The 17,761-nt window shown below is 37.4% G+C and overlaps 1 protein-coding gene across 12 annotated transcripts in view; it reads left to right on the top strand.

Annotated features, from left to right (window-relative positions):
• Nucleotides 1–17,761, top strand: part of GULP1 (GULP PTB domain containing engulfment adaptor 1) — a 144,775-nt gene that overhangs the window by 108,901 nt on the left and 18,113 nt on the right. For all 12 annotated transcript variants that reach the window (XM_021540935.3, XM_021540934.3, XM_021540932.3 and 9 more), the window contains 4 exons: nt 5,574–5,672; nt 7,846–7,983; nt 9,246–9,362; nt 9,718–9,810. In XM_021540935.3, coding sequence (XP_021396610.1) covers nt 5,574–5,672; nt 7,846–7,983; nt 9,246–9,362; nt 9,718–9,810 — 447 coding nt within the window. The remainder of the gene's footprint in view (nt 1–5,573; nt 5,673–7,845; nt 7,984–9,245; nt 9,363–9,717; nt 9,811–17,761) is intronic.

The following is a 17,761-nucleotide window of genomic DNA, read 5'->3' as shown; positions in this document are numbered from 1 at the left end:
GCCTTCCAGCCATGACTGCTCTCTTTGAAGTACTGCAGAAAGCAGAATTTGTGGTTCAAAATCTGTCAAGGACATCCTGAACACCAAAGCAAAGCAAAGGAGAAGAGCTGAATAAGAAAATACCTGTTCACCCTGCCTCTCAAAAAACCTAAAATTAAACCTGTCTTTGCTCAGACCACGCCCCCCCAAAAAAAGAAAAAAAAAAAAACAAAAGAAAAAAAAAAAAAAAAAACAGGAAAAAAAATTCAAATACCTGCCACAAAAAACCTCCATGCCACCAGACAAAATAACCAAAATATCTCAAAACAGCAACAACAAAGCAGCCCACCCCCAAATAAAACACAAAAAATCTGTCAGGAAGTGAGATGTAAAAAGGACTGCACTCTGTTGTCTTCTACTCCATGGTTAATAGATGGATAGCCTTCTTCTCAGTCCACTGTGTTTCTGGAAAATAAAATACAACCTATTCTATAGACATGCACTTCTGGATGCCTTTTTCGCTGTCCAGATGATAGAGAGATTGAATTTTGCATATCATTTCACCCTTTTCCTCTTCTTGATGGCTATTTTTCAGAGGCCATAATTCCATTATGCCCACATCAGATGTCTGGGAGGTTGGACAATAACATGACCAATTAGATGACATGAAGGCACTGCAAAAACATGAGGCCTGTTGGGTATTTTCAGACATGTTTCCTTATAATGAATATTGTAATGAGAAAAAGGAGGAAAAGCATTTTCTGCAGGACAGGTTACCAGGCTGCTTCCCAGCTTATCCCATGACCCTGCCCTAAACCAGGGCTCTTTTAAGGTGTGAAGTGCAATGTCTGATTTGTCACTGGTCACCTGCATCAAATCACAGGAACGTCTCCATTTTCATGTCTCAGCTATTTTTAATTAAATCTTGAATTATGCAGGGAGGTGTAAATATTAAACAGAAACACATATTTTTGAATGGATGGTTTAAATTTATTTATAGATCTATAGAGTTAATTAGTCTTAACAATTAATTCTTTCTTTCCAGTTCCTGGCTGTCTTGAAAACATGATTTTTTTTTTCCTCATGGCATTTTTGTTGGTTGTGGTCTGATAAGACTTGATGCCTAAACACATCAAATTTAATTTTAAAAGCACTCTTAGAGTATGCATTTTCTCCTGCTGCTGTGATAAATTACAAAACATATGGATGTTTTTGTTGGGTTTTTTTTATTATTTTTAAAGCTAAGTTAAACCTTAGAAAATAGGTTTATGTGTATCTGTTACTTTCCCTAAAAATGCCATGAAAATATAATGTTAATTCTGAAGCAGTTGAACATAAACTAGCCCATCCCACTGAGCTGGACTAAACCTGGGGTTTGTGCCTGAGAACATTATATCTATAAACTAACAGTTTAAGAATTTGGCCTATCATTTCTCTTCCCAAGCCATGCTGTGATTCATTATAATTTTATATCATTTTCCATTTTGATGCTAATAGGAGGCTGCAAATTTTTACCCTCTTAAATAACCTTGTTACTGTGTGAGATACCAATATTATTTGGTTTCAAATGTGTGCTAATAGGAAAATATAATGTTTGTACATCTCCCAGGTCCAGAGGTCCCTTGGGGTCCTCCTTAGGTGGAAGGAATGACTAGAAATAAATAAAAGAGAAAATTCCTGATACGTGGCTCAGTGACGGGATGTGCTGTTCAAAGCCTGCACAAGTTTGGGAGGTGGGTGAATGTGGCATTCTGGAGAATGTCAGATATAAAAGAAATTGCAGATCAGTATCTGTGTGCTATCTGTTATTGCACAGGACAGTGGGCAGGAAAAATGTGAAGAAAGGACCCGCCACAGATTTTCTGAATTAATCTTTGTGTGTTCACTGTACCCAGTAAACCTTTGACTAGAAAGCTCATTTGTCTGTGTGGAGGGGTTTCTTCTGTGCTTGGTTTCTTTCACCATTGGTTTTGATTTTATGGACTGTCTTAAAGTGGGTTTTCCAGCCCTCTGCTAACTTTGCTAAATATCCTGTAATTTTTTTCTCCATTTTGTTAATACCCTTCTGCATTTGAAACCCTCAGCAGATAACATTTGAGTGTTTTCTCACAAGCAGCTGATGCAGTGCAGCCATTGTTGTCATCTTAAGGATCTCTTTGAAATATCTTCCCAGTTTTGGTTTCATGAGCAGGTCCTCACTTAGTGGAAGTCCTACCACATAATCAACACTTCATTCTGCCATCCTCACAGGGTAGTCTCCCAAGAACCAAAGGTTGTTCCACGTGTGGGATTTGCAGGGTGGCTTGTAGGAGAACAAGGGCTCTGTTGGGATACCAGCCTGTGGGGTTCTGGTTGATGAGGCTTCTCCCTGTTATTTGCCCCTTCACCAGTCTTTGTGGTCTGCAAGCCTCCTCTGTAACAATTTTAGATTTCAGATCACTAGTTAGTTTTCTCCCCATTTTTTTCCCCTCTTATTTTTTCTGCTTGCAGATTTTATCAGGTTTTTTTTCCCCTGGTCATTGTTCAATAATGTCATGCTTAAGAAATCAACCCTGCTGGAATACATTAGAAACATATCTTCCCAATGACAGTTTCCTGTTTATAACTACATCTGGAGACTAATGTAACTAACTTAACTCATACTTTCTTTCTATTGCTTCACTTTCTTAAATTTAAATATAAGTGGCATACAAAATACAGATGCTTTGTCTACTTGGACAATCTGCATTTTTTGTAAAATATTGATCATCATTAATTTCATCTCACTTGAATACACTAATTCTTGAACTGGATTTCTGCTTTTTTGAGAGTGGAGATGTGGTAGGGTCAGTTTGTTCACCGCTTTTTTAGAATTGGCACAGAACTGCCTTCTGGAACTTCCTCAGTGTTGTAAGTCTTCTTGACTACTTGGAGCAAGCTTTGGCCAGCTGTTCTAAAACTTGTGCAAGTTATTTACATCACTTACTTTAAAACCTTTTTCTTTAAAACTTACTTTCTTTAAAAACTACAACTTTTTCATGATGTAGCTGTCTTTTGAGACTCTGAGATGATCGCTGTTGGAAAATCAAGCATTCTGTCATCATTCTCAATATATACCATGAGTTTAGCAGTAAAATCAAATAGTATTTGTGCTTTCTCTTCACTACTGCACAGAAATTCTCATGCGTGGCTTGCTTGCAAAGGGACGTTTTCAAAAGGTCTGGATTTGCTCGAGTTCCAGGCTGTTTCAGGATGGGTTGTGCCCCAGGATTATCTGGCACCATGGAGTACCTTGGAAATTGAGATGTCCAAATTCTCTGGGTGATCTTTGGATTTTGTTGTCATTCCATTTAACCTGGCAAAGTGAAATAAGGGATCACACACACGGCCTCCTAGCCCCACCCAATGAAGGGACATCAGGAAATTACAAATCAGAGAGGAAAGCTGGTGTAGTACAGCTAATGAAAAAATGCATGATCTGAAAATTATCTAAAGACACTTTAAGTTTTATATTCCTCTTGGGAAAAAAAAAATCTAATAAAGCAGTGGTTGCCCTATCTTTTTCCTCTTTGAGTATAGACTTGGAAGGCTAAATTGGAAGTATAAAATATAGGACAAGTTTTGTGTGGTGTAATGAGTGATTTTTTTATTAAACTTTTTTTTTCTCTGTAGTGAATTTTAATTGTTCTTTACAGTCAACAGATGTCATTGGACAAAATGCTGTAAATCAACAGTTATGATTTTTAAAATTTTATTTTCTATAAAATGTCTTTAAAAAAATAAAATAAGCATATGGCATGGTACACCTTAATAAAGATACATGGATTAATATGTATTAAAAGTGAATATGGCAAAACATGGGCTTGAAGTTAAATTCGCAGATGGGAAAAGGATGTGTTGCAGTACATGATGCTGAAGAGGCAGAACTAGAAATTATATTTTCTTGACTCTCAACTAATGTGTTTTCACAAGTAAGTAATCCTGTATGAAATATAAAATACTTTATAATTTTACTTGGCCAGTAAGTGTAGCAGTTCTAGATATTTAAATGCAAAATAGATATTTAAGAGTTCATTTTGAGAATGGCACAGAGTAGTTTAGATGGGGGATAGCTTTTTGGGGTTTTTGAGGTGGGAAGGTGCTGTTTGTTTTACCAAATGTGTGATACTTATCAGCTATTGGGGTTCATTAATCAGTAATGAAGTGTTCAGGTAAATCCTGTTACTGTGTGAAGTTAAGAGGATCAATTATAAATTAATATTTAGCTATCAAAAGTCCTACAAGTGCCTTCAAAATGAGGAATAAAATTGAGAAGAAGAGAAAAACAGGTTCATTTTGTGCTTTTAGGGTAGTTCTGCAAACTAGTTAATAATTTGCCATTAATGAAGCTGCCTGTAAGCAAAATGAAATAAAAGAGATTAACAATCATATTGTGCACAGCACTTGTGTTATGGGAAGATTTTCCAAGTAAGGATCAGAGCAAAAACCCTGAGCTATCACTTAAATGAATAATTCATTGTAATCAGAGTTTTTAAGTGTTGGTGGGAGAGGTGTCACTTGGCTACAGCCCAGCACCTCACAATGACGAGGAATTTCAGGCTTGTGTCTTCCAGGTCTGGTAGGACAGCACCCTTGGTGACACCCTAGATTCTTGATGGCCCTGAAAGCCATCGTCCACACTGGCTTCTGACATGGAAGAAACTGAACAGAAGGAACCCAAATTTGCACTGGTGGGGAATGATGCACCTGGTTTATTCTGGAATGGGAGTGTTGAGGATAATTGTGTTCAAACAGAGCTCTGAAGCAGCGACTCCAACTTCTGGCCTTTAGTGGATCATCATCCTTATTTGTGCATTTGAAAATGCCATTCCAGGCTGTCAAAGACTTGAGAGTAGAAGGGCAGCGTTTTGCTCTGGTAACAAAGAGCAATCACATATATTTGCTAAGAAAGGTACCCAAATTTAGGGGATTTCTGAACTGTCATGCAGCAGCAAATTTGAGATACTCTGCTGATTCTATAGGCTGTGTTCACGAGAGAAAGACAGAAAGGTAAGTATAGAAAAGGAGATGGAAAAGGATGGAAAATGTATTTGACGGGAATTATTACCCAGCCCAGTCATATAAACTCCTGTCCAGCCACCATCTAGTGGGCTGCAGGCAGATAAATTCTGAGAACAAAACAGATCAAGTACTTCTTAGGTGTTGACAGCTGTAGTGCTTTCAAACTGACCCTGTTTAAAACAAGTGATGGAATATCTTAAAGGAGCATCTGGAAGTACCCTCCATGCATGAGTATGCAACTGACAAGTATTTGCAGTATGCAAAATCTTCAATTAAGTGCATAAAAAGCAGATAAAAGTTTCAGGGAAGATGCTAAGTAATTTTAAAATAGTTCTCCTTGAATTTTAGGAACATTCTGTAGTGTGCAGTTGGAAATGCTGGTCTGTGCCCAATGGAGACTCCTGGAATAATGGTGTTGTTTATGGGAAGCGTATTGAAGAAGGAAACAACTTCAGGTGGAGGGAGTTGAGAGAAAATCAGAATTAATAAAGACAAACAAATAATCACTATTAATGTGATTGCTTTTTTAATGTGTTGTGCTTTTTGTGTTTCAGTTTGCAAGACATATCAAGAAATCTGAAGGCCAAAAGACGCCTAAAGTTGAGTTACAAATCTCAATCTATGGTGTAAAAATTCTAGATCCAAAAACAAAGGTAAGCAACTTATATGGGTTTTTTTCCATTCTAAACTAGTAAATATTTCTTTCACTGGTTTTGAGGTTTTCATTGGTTTGTGTTTTTTGAAGTATTATAACTAAAGCTGTTTCTGTTGATGGAAAAAATCTTCTAAAATACCATGTTTTATTACAGCACCTGGGTGACATCTTCCCAGAAAGGTACATGACAGTCCTGAAGGCACACTGTAGCTAATGTGGCATTCAATTTTTTTTTAATCCTTTCACAGCAGGGCTTTTAAACTTTGAGGAAGATGAAAACAATGAGCTAAAGAAATGTTAACTCTGCATATGATAAAGACCTTTCCATATATATGGTGAATATTGAATTTGGAAGATTCTTTTGTTCTGTTTAATTGTGGAGTAATTGCTGCATTCAGGCAATGGCATTTTCTCAAATGGTAGCTGTAGTTCAAAGCTACAGATGTTTGCAGACCATTTTTGCACCAGACTCTTTACACAACCAGAACTCAACAGTTCCCAGATAAGCAGAGGGGACAAGGAATATCCATGTCAAATTTAATTGGAGTTTTTGCATCTTCCTGATGAGGTAGGATAGACAGGGGTGATAAACCCCGTATCCTGGCAAAAAGTGTTTTAAAGTAACAGTTTGAAATGCTAAAAGATCTTAGCCTTCCTGCAGAGATTAACAGAAATCTGTGGGATATATGTTCCTGGGGGAGTAGGAACATTCTAATCTCTTAGCAATGTTGTTATTACAATTGAGTTGTTATTACAACTCAAGTAATAATCAACTGTGAGCAGTCTTTTTATCTCCCCCACTTCATTTCTTGTAGCCTCATGTAAATTTCAATTGAGTTGTCCTTCTTTTTGCTCAGTTTATAAATGCTTTAGGAAATTCAATTTCATGTTATCAGCACTAATTGAAGTCATTTTTTGCAGTGTGTTTTTGAAACAAAGCACTTCAGTAGGAATATTGGGTTTTAGTCAGATAGTGACTATTAATGGCAGTAGAAACAGCTTATGTATCAGGACCTGATTCTATACTTGCCACTCAAAAAAAGGATTATAGAAAAGTGGTTCTGTTCTTAAATGATATTAAATAATTATATGGATCTGTAAACCTCATAGTGCCAGGGCAAGCACACTTCATTATTTCTGTGTGTTGAAGAGCACAGGACAGAGATCTGGGACATGGGAGAAGTGGAATGCCTAGAACAGCTGTAAAGACTGAGAAAATGAACTCACGTGGGGCAAGGGGAAAAGACTGCCCATAGGGTGCATTTTTTGGCTATGTGGTTGTGTGCAGAGAGGACATAGCTCTGTTTGTGGGCTTACAGCAAGCTGGAGCCCCAGTGCTGCACAGAAACTTTCTTTTTTTAATAGACAATAGTTGACATCTAAAAGACATACTTTCCTTTAAAGCAAATACTGCTTTCCCATGTAATAAGCCAAATAAAATAAAATACCAAGAAGAGACTTGTTGAAGAAAAACAACAAAAAAAAAGTAGTTGAGATAGTTTATTTCAGTCTTGTCAAGCTCTCGCAGATGAAGAGCACTGCCATTGCAACTTTTTAAATAGCTGGAAATTGCTCTTTAATAGAAAATTAAATACAGTAGCAAAAATATACAAATAATAATGCTTAAAATGTCGCACCTCAAGTAAACAAGTATTTGTGTGTCAGATTACTTTCTCTTTACTTGGTTAGCAAAGTCATTTTATTTCTGTTTTCTGTATTTGATGTAGCAAAGTAAGGACTCATTTCAGTAAATCCATTTTAACAAACCTTGAGAGATGATGAAATTTAAAGATCTTGTAGACCTGGAAAAATAACAAATTATTTTACATAATCAGGCCCTAAATAAATTGCAGAGGGATGCAAAGCAACAGCAAAATCAATTTACTAGCACAGAAATTACTGTCCAAATAAACACTTCCAGATAAATGCTGTCCAAATAAAATCTTCCTGTTTACATTCAGTAAAAACTGGAGTGGTTTTGGAAATGAGTTTGCCAACTTCTGTTACACTTTAAGTCCATTTTTGGGTGCTCTCATGTGCAATAAGACACATTCAAAAACATTACTGCAGCTTGCCTGCTCATATGAGGAAATGCAGAGCTTTCCTTTGTGCATCTTTATCCTCATCGAGTGCAGGAATTTCTTAAAAATAACCTTTCTGTTGGTTTGCAGGAGGTCCAGCACAACTGTCAGCTCCACAGGATATCCTTTTGTGCTGATGACAAAACTGACAAGAGAATATTTACTTTCATATGCAAAGACTCAGAATCAAATAAGCACCTGTGCTATGTGTTTGACAGTGAAAAGTGTGTAAGTACTCGGGGTGCTCTGCAGGGCTCGAGGGCAATGAGAGGCAGCCTGCCTTTTAACTGGCACACAGTTTTTCATGCTAGCATGGTGTCTTGCAACTTAGATGCATTAAATTAAGAGTCTCTTTCTTTGGTGATCTGAGGTGATTTTCTGGGATAATTTCTCTTGCTGCCCAGCCCAACATCCTGGGGGAAGCATCTGCAGTATTCCTGGAGAACGGGCTCCATCCCACCAGGCTCGAGATATTTGCACAGCTGTTTGCAAAGATTACTGCAGCTCTGGGGCTGGGATACCCTTGCAGGCATTTCTGCTGATGTGTCTGTCTCTGGTTTTAGTGTGGTGGTTGTTTTTGGGGTTTTTTATTTTATCACAGCAAGGTTCTCCCTTCTTTGTCCACCCCTTTCCCTGCCCCATATCTCAAGTCTAACACCACAAAGCACTCCCAGACAACTCATTGCACCAAGAACATTCTCTAGTGTCTGAGACAGAACAGTTATTCCTTACTGTATTTATTTCTCTGCTAAAGTTCTAAGCAAACAGTGTAACCATACGTTCACATTTTATTGTTTTGGAATCACTTGTTTCTGAAACCTTGGTTTCCTCCATCAGCTTCCTGTAGGCTTGTGTTACCCCCATCATTTGTGACATAGATATTCTGCACTGACTGTATAAACACATCATAATATAGGATATGAATCAACATAGAACTAGTAGATTATTATACTTTGCACATACAAATCTGTGGATTTTTTTTTCTGGATATATGTAGTTGGAAATAATTGGACAGTTAAATATTTGTCTGCAGTATCCTGAGTGAGCTTTTATAGTACTCACAAAAATAAGTGTTGAAATCCAGGTTTAAAATCAATAGGAATCAAAATATCGATTGGCATTAAAACATTATTTCATTCAATGTAAAAGACTTTATTTAATGATTGAATAGGCTGTATATGCTTCAGAAATCATCAGGAAAAGCCTTTGTGCAGTATGATATTTGTGTTTATGGAAATTGAAGACATAATTTATACTGTCCCATCTCCTTTCTTTATCCAAAGTATTTTTGCATTCTTTCATAGCATTTTACCAGGATATTTGGCTGAAGGGTGCTTGTGATGCTCTTTTGTCATGTTGGCTTCATGTTGGATGGGGCAAAGCCTTTGTATATGATACATGGTATAAATTATTTTGTGATATTCTAAAATGAAAGGAGCTCCAGCAAATATTCCTAATTTACTAATTTCAGTCTTATGTTTTATGTAAAGGCGGAAGAGATAACTTTAACAATTGGTCAAGCATTTGACTTAGCTTACAGGAAATTTCTGGAATCCGGAGGAAAAGATGTTGAAACAAGGAAACAAATTGCAGGTTTACAGAAAAGAGTAAGTTTTGAACTGTGTTGTTCTTTTTAAGACATAAAAGTACATGCTGCTCTATTTGTATTATCTTCTTTTAATGGAAGCATAATTTCCAGCATTGTTCTCAGATTGCTAAGGTAAAATAAAAGACTGAAAAAAAATCTGTTTAAAAATATTTTGTTTTTCTGTCCTCCAAGGACACTAAAAAGAAAATTTGGAATATGGAAGATACTAAAATTTAATTAGGTTTTGCAGTCAGATAACGAGTTAAACCTTGATTCCAAATCACCAGATCTCTGATGAAACTTATGCTTAGTGGATACTGTTGTTGAAATCCATGACTATCCTAATAGCTATTGAATAACCATTTGCCTTGTAGATTCAAGAATTAGAAACTGAAAATGCAGAACTGAAAAATAAAGTTCAAGATTTGGAAAACCAGTTAAGAATAACACAAGTACACGCATCTCCAGTAAGTACCTGACAAAACTCTTGTGTCTGAGTCACTCTGTATTTATAATCACTTTATGATCATTCTGAGCATCCCTGCTGTTCCCAGAGATTGCCATTAACATGCAGTGATCAATAGCAGGTTTGTTGAAGGGGCAGTGTCACTAACAGTGACAGAGTGAGGAGCCAGCAGAAGTGCAAATTGCAGTCTCTGCAGCTGTGCCTCTTCCATACATATTTGTTGCTGCCTGAGGACACCAAATGCTCCCTCCACTAGAGAGCTGAATGTGCCAGCTGAGGGTGAAAAACCATCCTGCACTGAAAGGTTCCTAAATGCTGCCTGGGAGCTCCTCACAGCTTTGTCACCAGCACATGGTGACTGTGGCTGGCAGCCTGCCTGCCAAGGAGTCCTTAGGTCTTGGGAGCTAATGCTGGGTGCTAGGGAAAGAGGAGCAAGCGTGGGCTCCTCGCTGCAGATTCCAACTGCTCTGCAGTTCCTGTAGATGATGAGGACTGGAGCTTGTTTAAATTGCTGGCTGGCACTTGCTGACACCTAGGCAGGACCTCCAACAATGCAGGTTGCACTGCAGGCTGGTCCTTACGCCACCCCTCTTCTTACAGGCCTGCTCCATCTGTACAGCTTTAGGTGGCTCTCAAAATAAATCCAGTTTCTTAATGTGTGGCAAAATCTTTGAACAAGAGGAACTGCTTTTCAGCTGTGCATTTTGGACTGCCTTGTTCCTGCCCTGGATCTTCACCATTTCCCCTTAAATGGATGTTCAAAAATGTGTAAAAGCATATTTGCAGTGGTGCTGACAGTTTCTCAGTAGTGTCTGTGCACTCTTTATGTTGATCAAATGCTTTTTCCCACGAGAGACTGCCAATTCATTTTACTGAAATCTACTTAGAGGAGAGAGCACCATAAATTATAAACACTGTGTAACCACCACAATGAACATTTTACATTATTAATAACTTCTCACTTATGAAGCATTCAGTGATAGGTAATCAATCTTAATGGTAGATTTAATATCAAGTTAGCCAATTCTTTCATTTTTTTATTTTCCTCCACTGGATGTTTTTATTTATGAATATAATAATTAAATGTACATTTGAATGCAAATAAATAGGCTCTTGAATGCATTGCAAGCAATTATTTTCTTTCATTTAAATTAAAGAACTTTGTCATTTCATTAAGCAAAAAAATGAAAGAAAGTTATTAATAGTGCCCCAAAAATATCCAGTAGCTTGTGATTTTTGGTGTTTTTTAAGACAGTGGTGTTGCATTCCATATTAAAGAGTTAAGGTCTGAATTTGTTAATTTGACAGCCACTTGTAAACTCTCTCCCTAGAGGGTGTTTTATTGTTGATTATTATTGGTGCAGTGAATAAGCATGTTGCTTAAATAGCACTTGTGCTGCAACAAAACTATAGACTATTGATAATTATTGATACTAATTAATTTCAAAAAATCACTGTTGGCTATTAATTTGTACTTTTATTTTGTTGCTTTATTTACTCTTTTATCTTGAAAATGAAAGCCCCAAACATGTCCTGTCACAAATCTTTAAAATTGCAGTGAGAGCTACCTAAGAGCCTGTTCAACATCTGCATCCATTCTGACACAGAACATTTCTAGAAATGGATGAGTGTTGGTACAGGATGCCCAGGGGTTTGCAGCCCTCTGTACTCTTGGAGATGCTGGACCTTCCCTGATTATGGTCCTCAACAGCCTCAGCAAATTGGATCCTGCTGCAAGCAGGAGTTTGGATTAAGCTCCTTTCCTTTTACAGGATTCTTCCATCAGTTGTGCAGCCGAAAATCAAAACGAAACAAAACCAACCACCCAAAACCAAGCACATTTTTAGGAAAAAGTATTCCTTAACTCCAGGCCCACAGCTGTTCCACCAAGAACTAGCAACTTTGGCACCTCACCAAGAGGCACCTTCCAGGCAGCTCCTTTGAAACCAGATCTTGGGCAGGTGGTAAATCAGAGCTCTCAAGGGTGCTGGTGTAGGAGGAACTCCATGCAGTGCAACTGTCAGGTTGAGAATGAATGAAGGAATGGACTGGTGAGGTTTCCAAGTGACTTCAGTGCAGAGAAAAAGATAAAAAATATTATCTTTTATACAAATTTAAAAATAAAATTAATATATTTTATTAGCTATATTATTTATTCAAGATAAAATTCTTATATTTTATATTAATATCAAATATTTTAGGGCAGTTTAAGTCAGTTAAAATTACTATCAGTCAATGTGCTTGGAATAGCAGTGAATGTGATGGCACCTATATCCTTTTTTACTACATGAGCAACAAATATGTATGAAGGAACAAAATTACAAACAATTAATAAGATAATTGATTGCCTATTATGGTTTGCAATTATTTTTTTTCACTTTTCATTCAAATCAACTATGATTTCAGGTATGATTCTGCTAAGTCCCAATTCTTATCAGAAAAAAATGGTGCAAAAATTTCTTTCCCCCTATTTCCACATAATTTCTGTAATGATAAGGTCACTTTAGTTTTAAACTAAATAATAGGTGATTTTTTTCTAAATTTAAACTAAAAATTTCTATGCTGCTCCTGCTCTGTCTTCAAAATTAAAGTAACAGACCTATATTGTGATTTTTTTTGTCAGAGAAAGCTTTTCAGATCTGCTGATAGTATTTTCTGAAATAAAATCGCTTAAATGGAGCTGAATATCCAACACGGGGAATAATACCTTGTTTGAGCCCCTTTGTAAGCACTTTTGGGTGGATGGGGAAAGCTTCCCTCCATGCAGATAGTCTTGGTATTACATGCTGTGAACGTAAGATAATTGCCCTGTGACTTAAAACAGATTTTTTGAAACTATAAGTTTTAAGTATTCTTGCATTTTTCATATCACACTGATGAATCATGCAGAGATGCCAGTGCCATACAACAGCTTTCTGAAGCTTTTCTTAGCCATAGTAAGCATTTAGATTTATTTATATCTTTTTAGTCTTTTCTGCCTGGAGCTCCTTATCTGTCAGTCCAGTCTTCTGCGTGCTGAGGTCTAGGGAAGGGATTGTTCAGTGGTCAAAGGAAAGTTTAAGCCTTGATCCTTGACACCTAATGTGATAAAAGAACACATGCCTTTAAGGGGCATCACGGCAGTTTGTGAAGAAATGTCCATTTCCAGAAGCCAGCTGCAGATGGGTAAAAGTTGCACAGTCAGGCTGGCAGTGATCAGGAGGGTGATTTCCATCCCCAGGAGAGGAGACTGAGGGGCCTTTAGAGCTTATTGCACACCGAGTGTGACACACTGCTGTGGCAGACAGCACATGATCTCACTGCCATGCTCTGTATGGTAACATACTGACCCAGGACAGAATGCCTTTCCCACCTGGCAGCAACTGGGGAGCCATGGTAATATTTACATGCAGTGCTAGTCTATAATTTCTTTATTCCTGCTTACGAGATACATTGATTAATCATTCTAGACACATTATCCTTCCCATTAGTTTTTAATGAAATGAAGAAGGGAGAAAGCACTTCAGGAAATTTGAAGTGCAGCAGGTTTTTTTACTATTATATCACTTGATTTGTGTGGCTTGGGTTTTGTTTTGGTTTCTTTTTTTAAAAAGCAATCCAATTCTGCTCTTTTTGACAGCTCAGTCTTCTGTTTCACAGATCATTTTCCCACAAGCAGGACCAGATTACATTTCCTGTTTTCACTTCAGTATCAAAAGAAAGTAGAATGTGAGAGCATCTTTAAAGTGTGGATGGATAACTTAATACGTGTATGGGTTGAAGCATCTGGTTCACTGCGCATTTAAAAAAAAAAAAATTGTTTCAACATGTTTCAGTTCTAAACAGATACATCCAGGCTGTCATTTGAAACAAACTTTTCTAACTTCCTGGTGTCACTGAAAATAAGTTTATAGCTAAATATGAAATAAAAGCATTTGCTCAGGATCAGATGTAATACTATCCAGACTTAAAATTCAGTTCCTCTTTTATTTCCAAAATGTTTTTAAAACATTTTGTCTGCAGTTTCACAAACTATAGACAACATGTGATATGCCAGTCTAGACTGCAATGTGTGGCTTTGCTGATAGATTTACTTCTCTAAAAGGAGTTTGCCCTGTGCTTATATATTGAATTCTTGGGTAATAGTGTTGAACACTTTCTTTGCAAAACATAATATTAAAACAACTTAATTTGCTGATCCTTCATATCAAATGTGTACAAATTTATGATCTATCCAAAAATCCATGCCTGGTCTAAGAGAAGAAAATGTAAGCTTAAAGCTTTATTTTAAGCACTGAATCAAAAATATTTTGGGTTGATAATTTCATAAGAGAGAACATCTTTCCAACTGAAATCTCTGTTACTAATTGTTTTAATTAAATTATGTTTTAAGTAATAATAGTGAATTGGAGTATTAGGGAGTTTATTGCAAGTCCTCAGTTCTCTATTAAAAAAATCAGTTACCAAACCAAAACACAAAAAAAAACCCACTTCCATATTAAAATTAAAAGTAGTAACAATTTAAAAATTTAGGGATGACTTTTCTCTCTCCAGTTGATAAGTATTGTAAGTTAAAGGCTTGATTGGGATGTACAAAGGGAAACTCCTTTTCTGATTATTCTTGCTTGTATTGCAGGTTTTTTTTGCAGGCTAACTAAGGGTTTATTTGAGGCCATATTTTAAAATAATATTGACAGAGTGAAATGAGAGCAGAATATGTGTGTGAATAATGCAATTACCTACCCTTTGCATTTTTGCAGTGTGTAAATGGGTGAAAAGCATTGGCAGCAATCAAATTCTGCTTTTCAGGGTTACAATTGCCGTCAGGATTCTCTCCTTGCTTGGTTATTAGTATCACTATGAAATTTTTTTTGTAGCTGCTCTAAATCTAGCCATATGGCCAAATCAACATCAATCTAATTTAGGTGCTTTTTCTGTCAGTTCATAAACTCTATGGGAAAAATAAAATTTCTTTCTGAACCTATAAAAGAAGCCATTAAGACAATGAGATCATAGTTGGAAATGAAAGAGAGAAAACTGGATTGTATAATGAAATACTTTTGCATAAAATATATTGTGAAAGTTGAGCATCAAATTACCAATCTTCACACTTTTTCTCTCAGGATATTGTAGCTAATTAGATTTACATTTGCTCAGCACATTCAGTAAATAATAAACTGCTTAGTGATGATGTTTTCTGCATTCGGGTCGATGGTTTTGAGCAGTCCTCCTAGAACTTTGAGAAGTTAGTCCCTCAGATGAGTGGGTTTGCCAATGCAGAAGTGTTATGCAACAGGAGCTATCACTTTTTTTTGGTGTCCTGAGTGGCTCTGTCGAGGACATGCCATCCCAAACAAGAGTTCCCTTAGTTTGCCTCTCAAGCTGTGCTTCCAGGTGCCATGGGAAATGCTGGCATGGAATGTTCCCTTTGTCTCACCCCTTTGCACGCACTGCTAACGTTTCTGTGACTCGTGTATCTGTTGTTTACTTCTCATCTGTTTCAGTGGCTTGGCAATGCTTTAATCACTGGTCTTTTTTTGCATTTGGCTTTGATTATGTAAGGATCGTTGGATTCTCATCCTGCTGTTTGCCTGTGGGGACACTGCTGCAGTTTGTGTCACCGGAGGCTTTGGATGCTGCTGCTGTGTGTAACTGCAGCCTCCAGAGCCCAGCGCAGCCTGGCACAGGGGGCTCACATCACATCTTTTTGCTGCTGTTTCCATTGCCAGTGCTGCCCAAAGCTGCCAGGGTTCCCTGAGAGCACTCAAATGTGGGGCAGCAGGAGGAGGTGCTGGGAGAGGCAGCCCCAGAAGGATCAGTGTTCTTCCATGCTCCATAAATATTGCCAAAGAAGCAGCGTGGAATTCGTACTCCTACGTGGAGGTGGTGCAAAACCCCTCCCATTTTAAGAAGAGCATTAAAGACATTGATTGATTGATTAGCCCTTTGCTCCAAGGTTTTGTTGTGACCTAGAGGCATAGGCCACCTGCCTCAGTGACCCTCCTTGGAAAGCTTTACCACACCCATGGGAAAACCCTAAGGCAGACCTTGGAACTGCATGCAGATTTCAAAAACCATTTTGGAATGTGTTTATGCATATCACTTGATTCCTGTTTCCACCAAGATTGCCAAGTGGGAAAATGCACATGTTTTTGTTGGGTTTTTTTGCCTATCTTCTGCCTTCTTAGATTTATTATATTCTGTGTTCAGTTGTTTGAGCACTTTTTCATGAGAGTGTCAAATTCTGTTGCATTTATAATGTTAAAGAAGATCAATTTGAAATTCCCTATGACATACTTCATGTCACTGAAAGAGTACTAAATGAACTGAAGATGTAGCAGTTAATTAATGGAACTGCTAATGCTCATACAGTATTTTATGAATTAATAAGTTATGGATTAGTGAGTGTTCCTAGTAGTCCTAAATTTCAGGAAATGAGCAGGTTCTTGACTAAATGCATAATTTTCAATTCAAGGTTGCTCACCATTCTCTGGAACGTCTCTGCAGTTTCCTGCTGTGGTGGTTTTGTATATCACCAATTTAAATTTTTTAAGGAAAAAACCATTTTCTAATTTATTCTAATTCATATTTAAGTGATTGCTATGTGGGTGTGACACAGAGATTGCAATCAGTGCCTAGAGACCCCTTGTAAAAAGAAGCAATTTTGAAGTGATTTCCTGATTAGTAAAACCTCAATCACTTTACATTTTCTAGTATGATGCAGCACACAGTGCATCTTCAGCACCCTTCTCAGTAGAATGAGTCAAAAATAAATCCTTTGGTGGCACACAGTAATACCTAACCATAAAAGAGACCCAAGTCCACTGAACTAGTATGTTCATTTCATTTCTTGTTCTTATGTTGATGGAATGAGGCCCAAATTGGAGCATTTTATCAATGCCACTGTTACTGCAGGTCTGAGTGGGAGCCTCTGACAAAACACAGTTTCTGTTTAAAATGACAATTTAATTATTTTTACTATATTTTCTTCCTTTACAATTTGGAGTAAGAGTATCAATTTTCAGGAGCTACACCCTCTTCAGGCTGTATTCTTTAGAGTAAGGGTCTCTGCCTTTCTGCCCTGCACTTTGTGTGTCTGGTGGCATTCCCTGTGATGTGAGCAGAAAGCCCATCAGCCTTGCAGGTCCTTCTGGGCCCTGGGACGAGACACAGAGCAGCTCTCCCAGCACTGATGGGTTCTGTGCTGCTCTGAAAAGGAAGAATTCCTAGGGAAAATTCGTGTCCTGAGCAGGTGCATTCCCAAAACTGTTGTAGAAAGCTCACCACCCCATAGGGTGTGTGGTGTCCCAAGTGTCACTGTGAGACCTGTGGCTGCTGCAGTTCAGGGCTCAGATGATACCAGGGCTGTATATTCTGGTTTTGTATTGAATTTTTCCATTGCCTGGATTTGATATATATTCATCATCCTCAAGGCTTTGCTTCGTGGTGCTATGTGCATTTTGCTGCTTTCTGTGGGATTTTTCATGTGACATCCATGCCTTCTTGTGAAAACTACTTATCTTTTGCTGTTTTGTATTTCAGGAGTATTTGGCTTTCTTAATTACACAGTCTTTTTGAGCATTTATTATTCTGATGGCTGGGGTTTTTTACCCCATAATTATGTATGACAGCAAGGATGGCAGAAATGCTCAATAGCACTGCAACTCTTCTACCTGTAGTTGGTTATACTCTTGAAATAATAATCAAAAGTCTCTCCTGTGGGTTTTTTGATTTCTTTTTACTGATTGCCATCCCAAACCCTCCACTTCTCAATTCCAGTATGGAAATTTTTGAAGTTGGGATGAAAACATTTTTATTTTTTTATTTTAATGCTGAATTGCATTTTTAGAGTAGTGAATTTGTGGGTTGTTTTGATATTCTCAAGTATGGCATTGTTACTACATTTAGTCACCTGTACTCTTAGCCAGGTTAATCTGTAAAGCTGAGACTCATTTTAAAAGGATAGAAAATGT

Source organism: Lonchura striata, chromosome 7 (genome assembly GCF_050655825.1).
Source record: "Lonchura striata isolate lonStrDom1 chromosome 7, ASM5065582v1, whole genome shotgun sequence".
NCBI classification, from domain to species: domain Eukaryota; kingdom Metazoa; phylum Chordata; class Aves; order Passeriformes; family Estrildidae; genus Lonchura; species Lonchura striata.
This window is presented reverse-complemented; position numbering and strand designations above follow the sequence as displayed.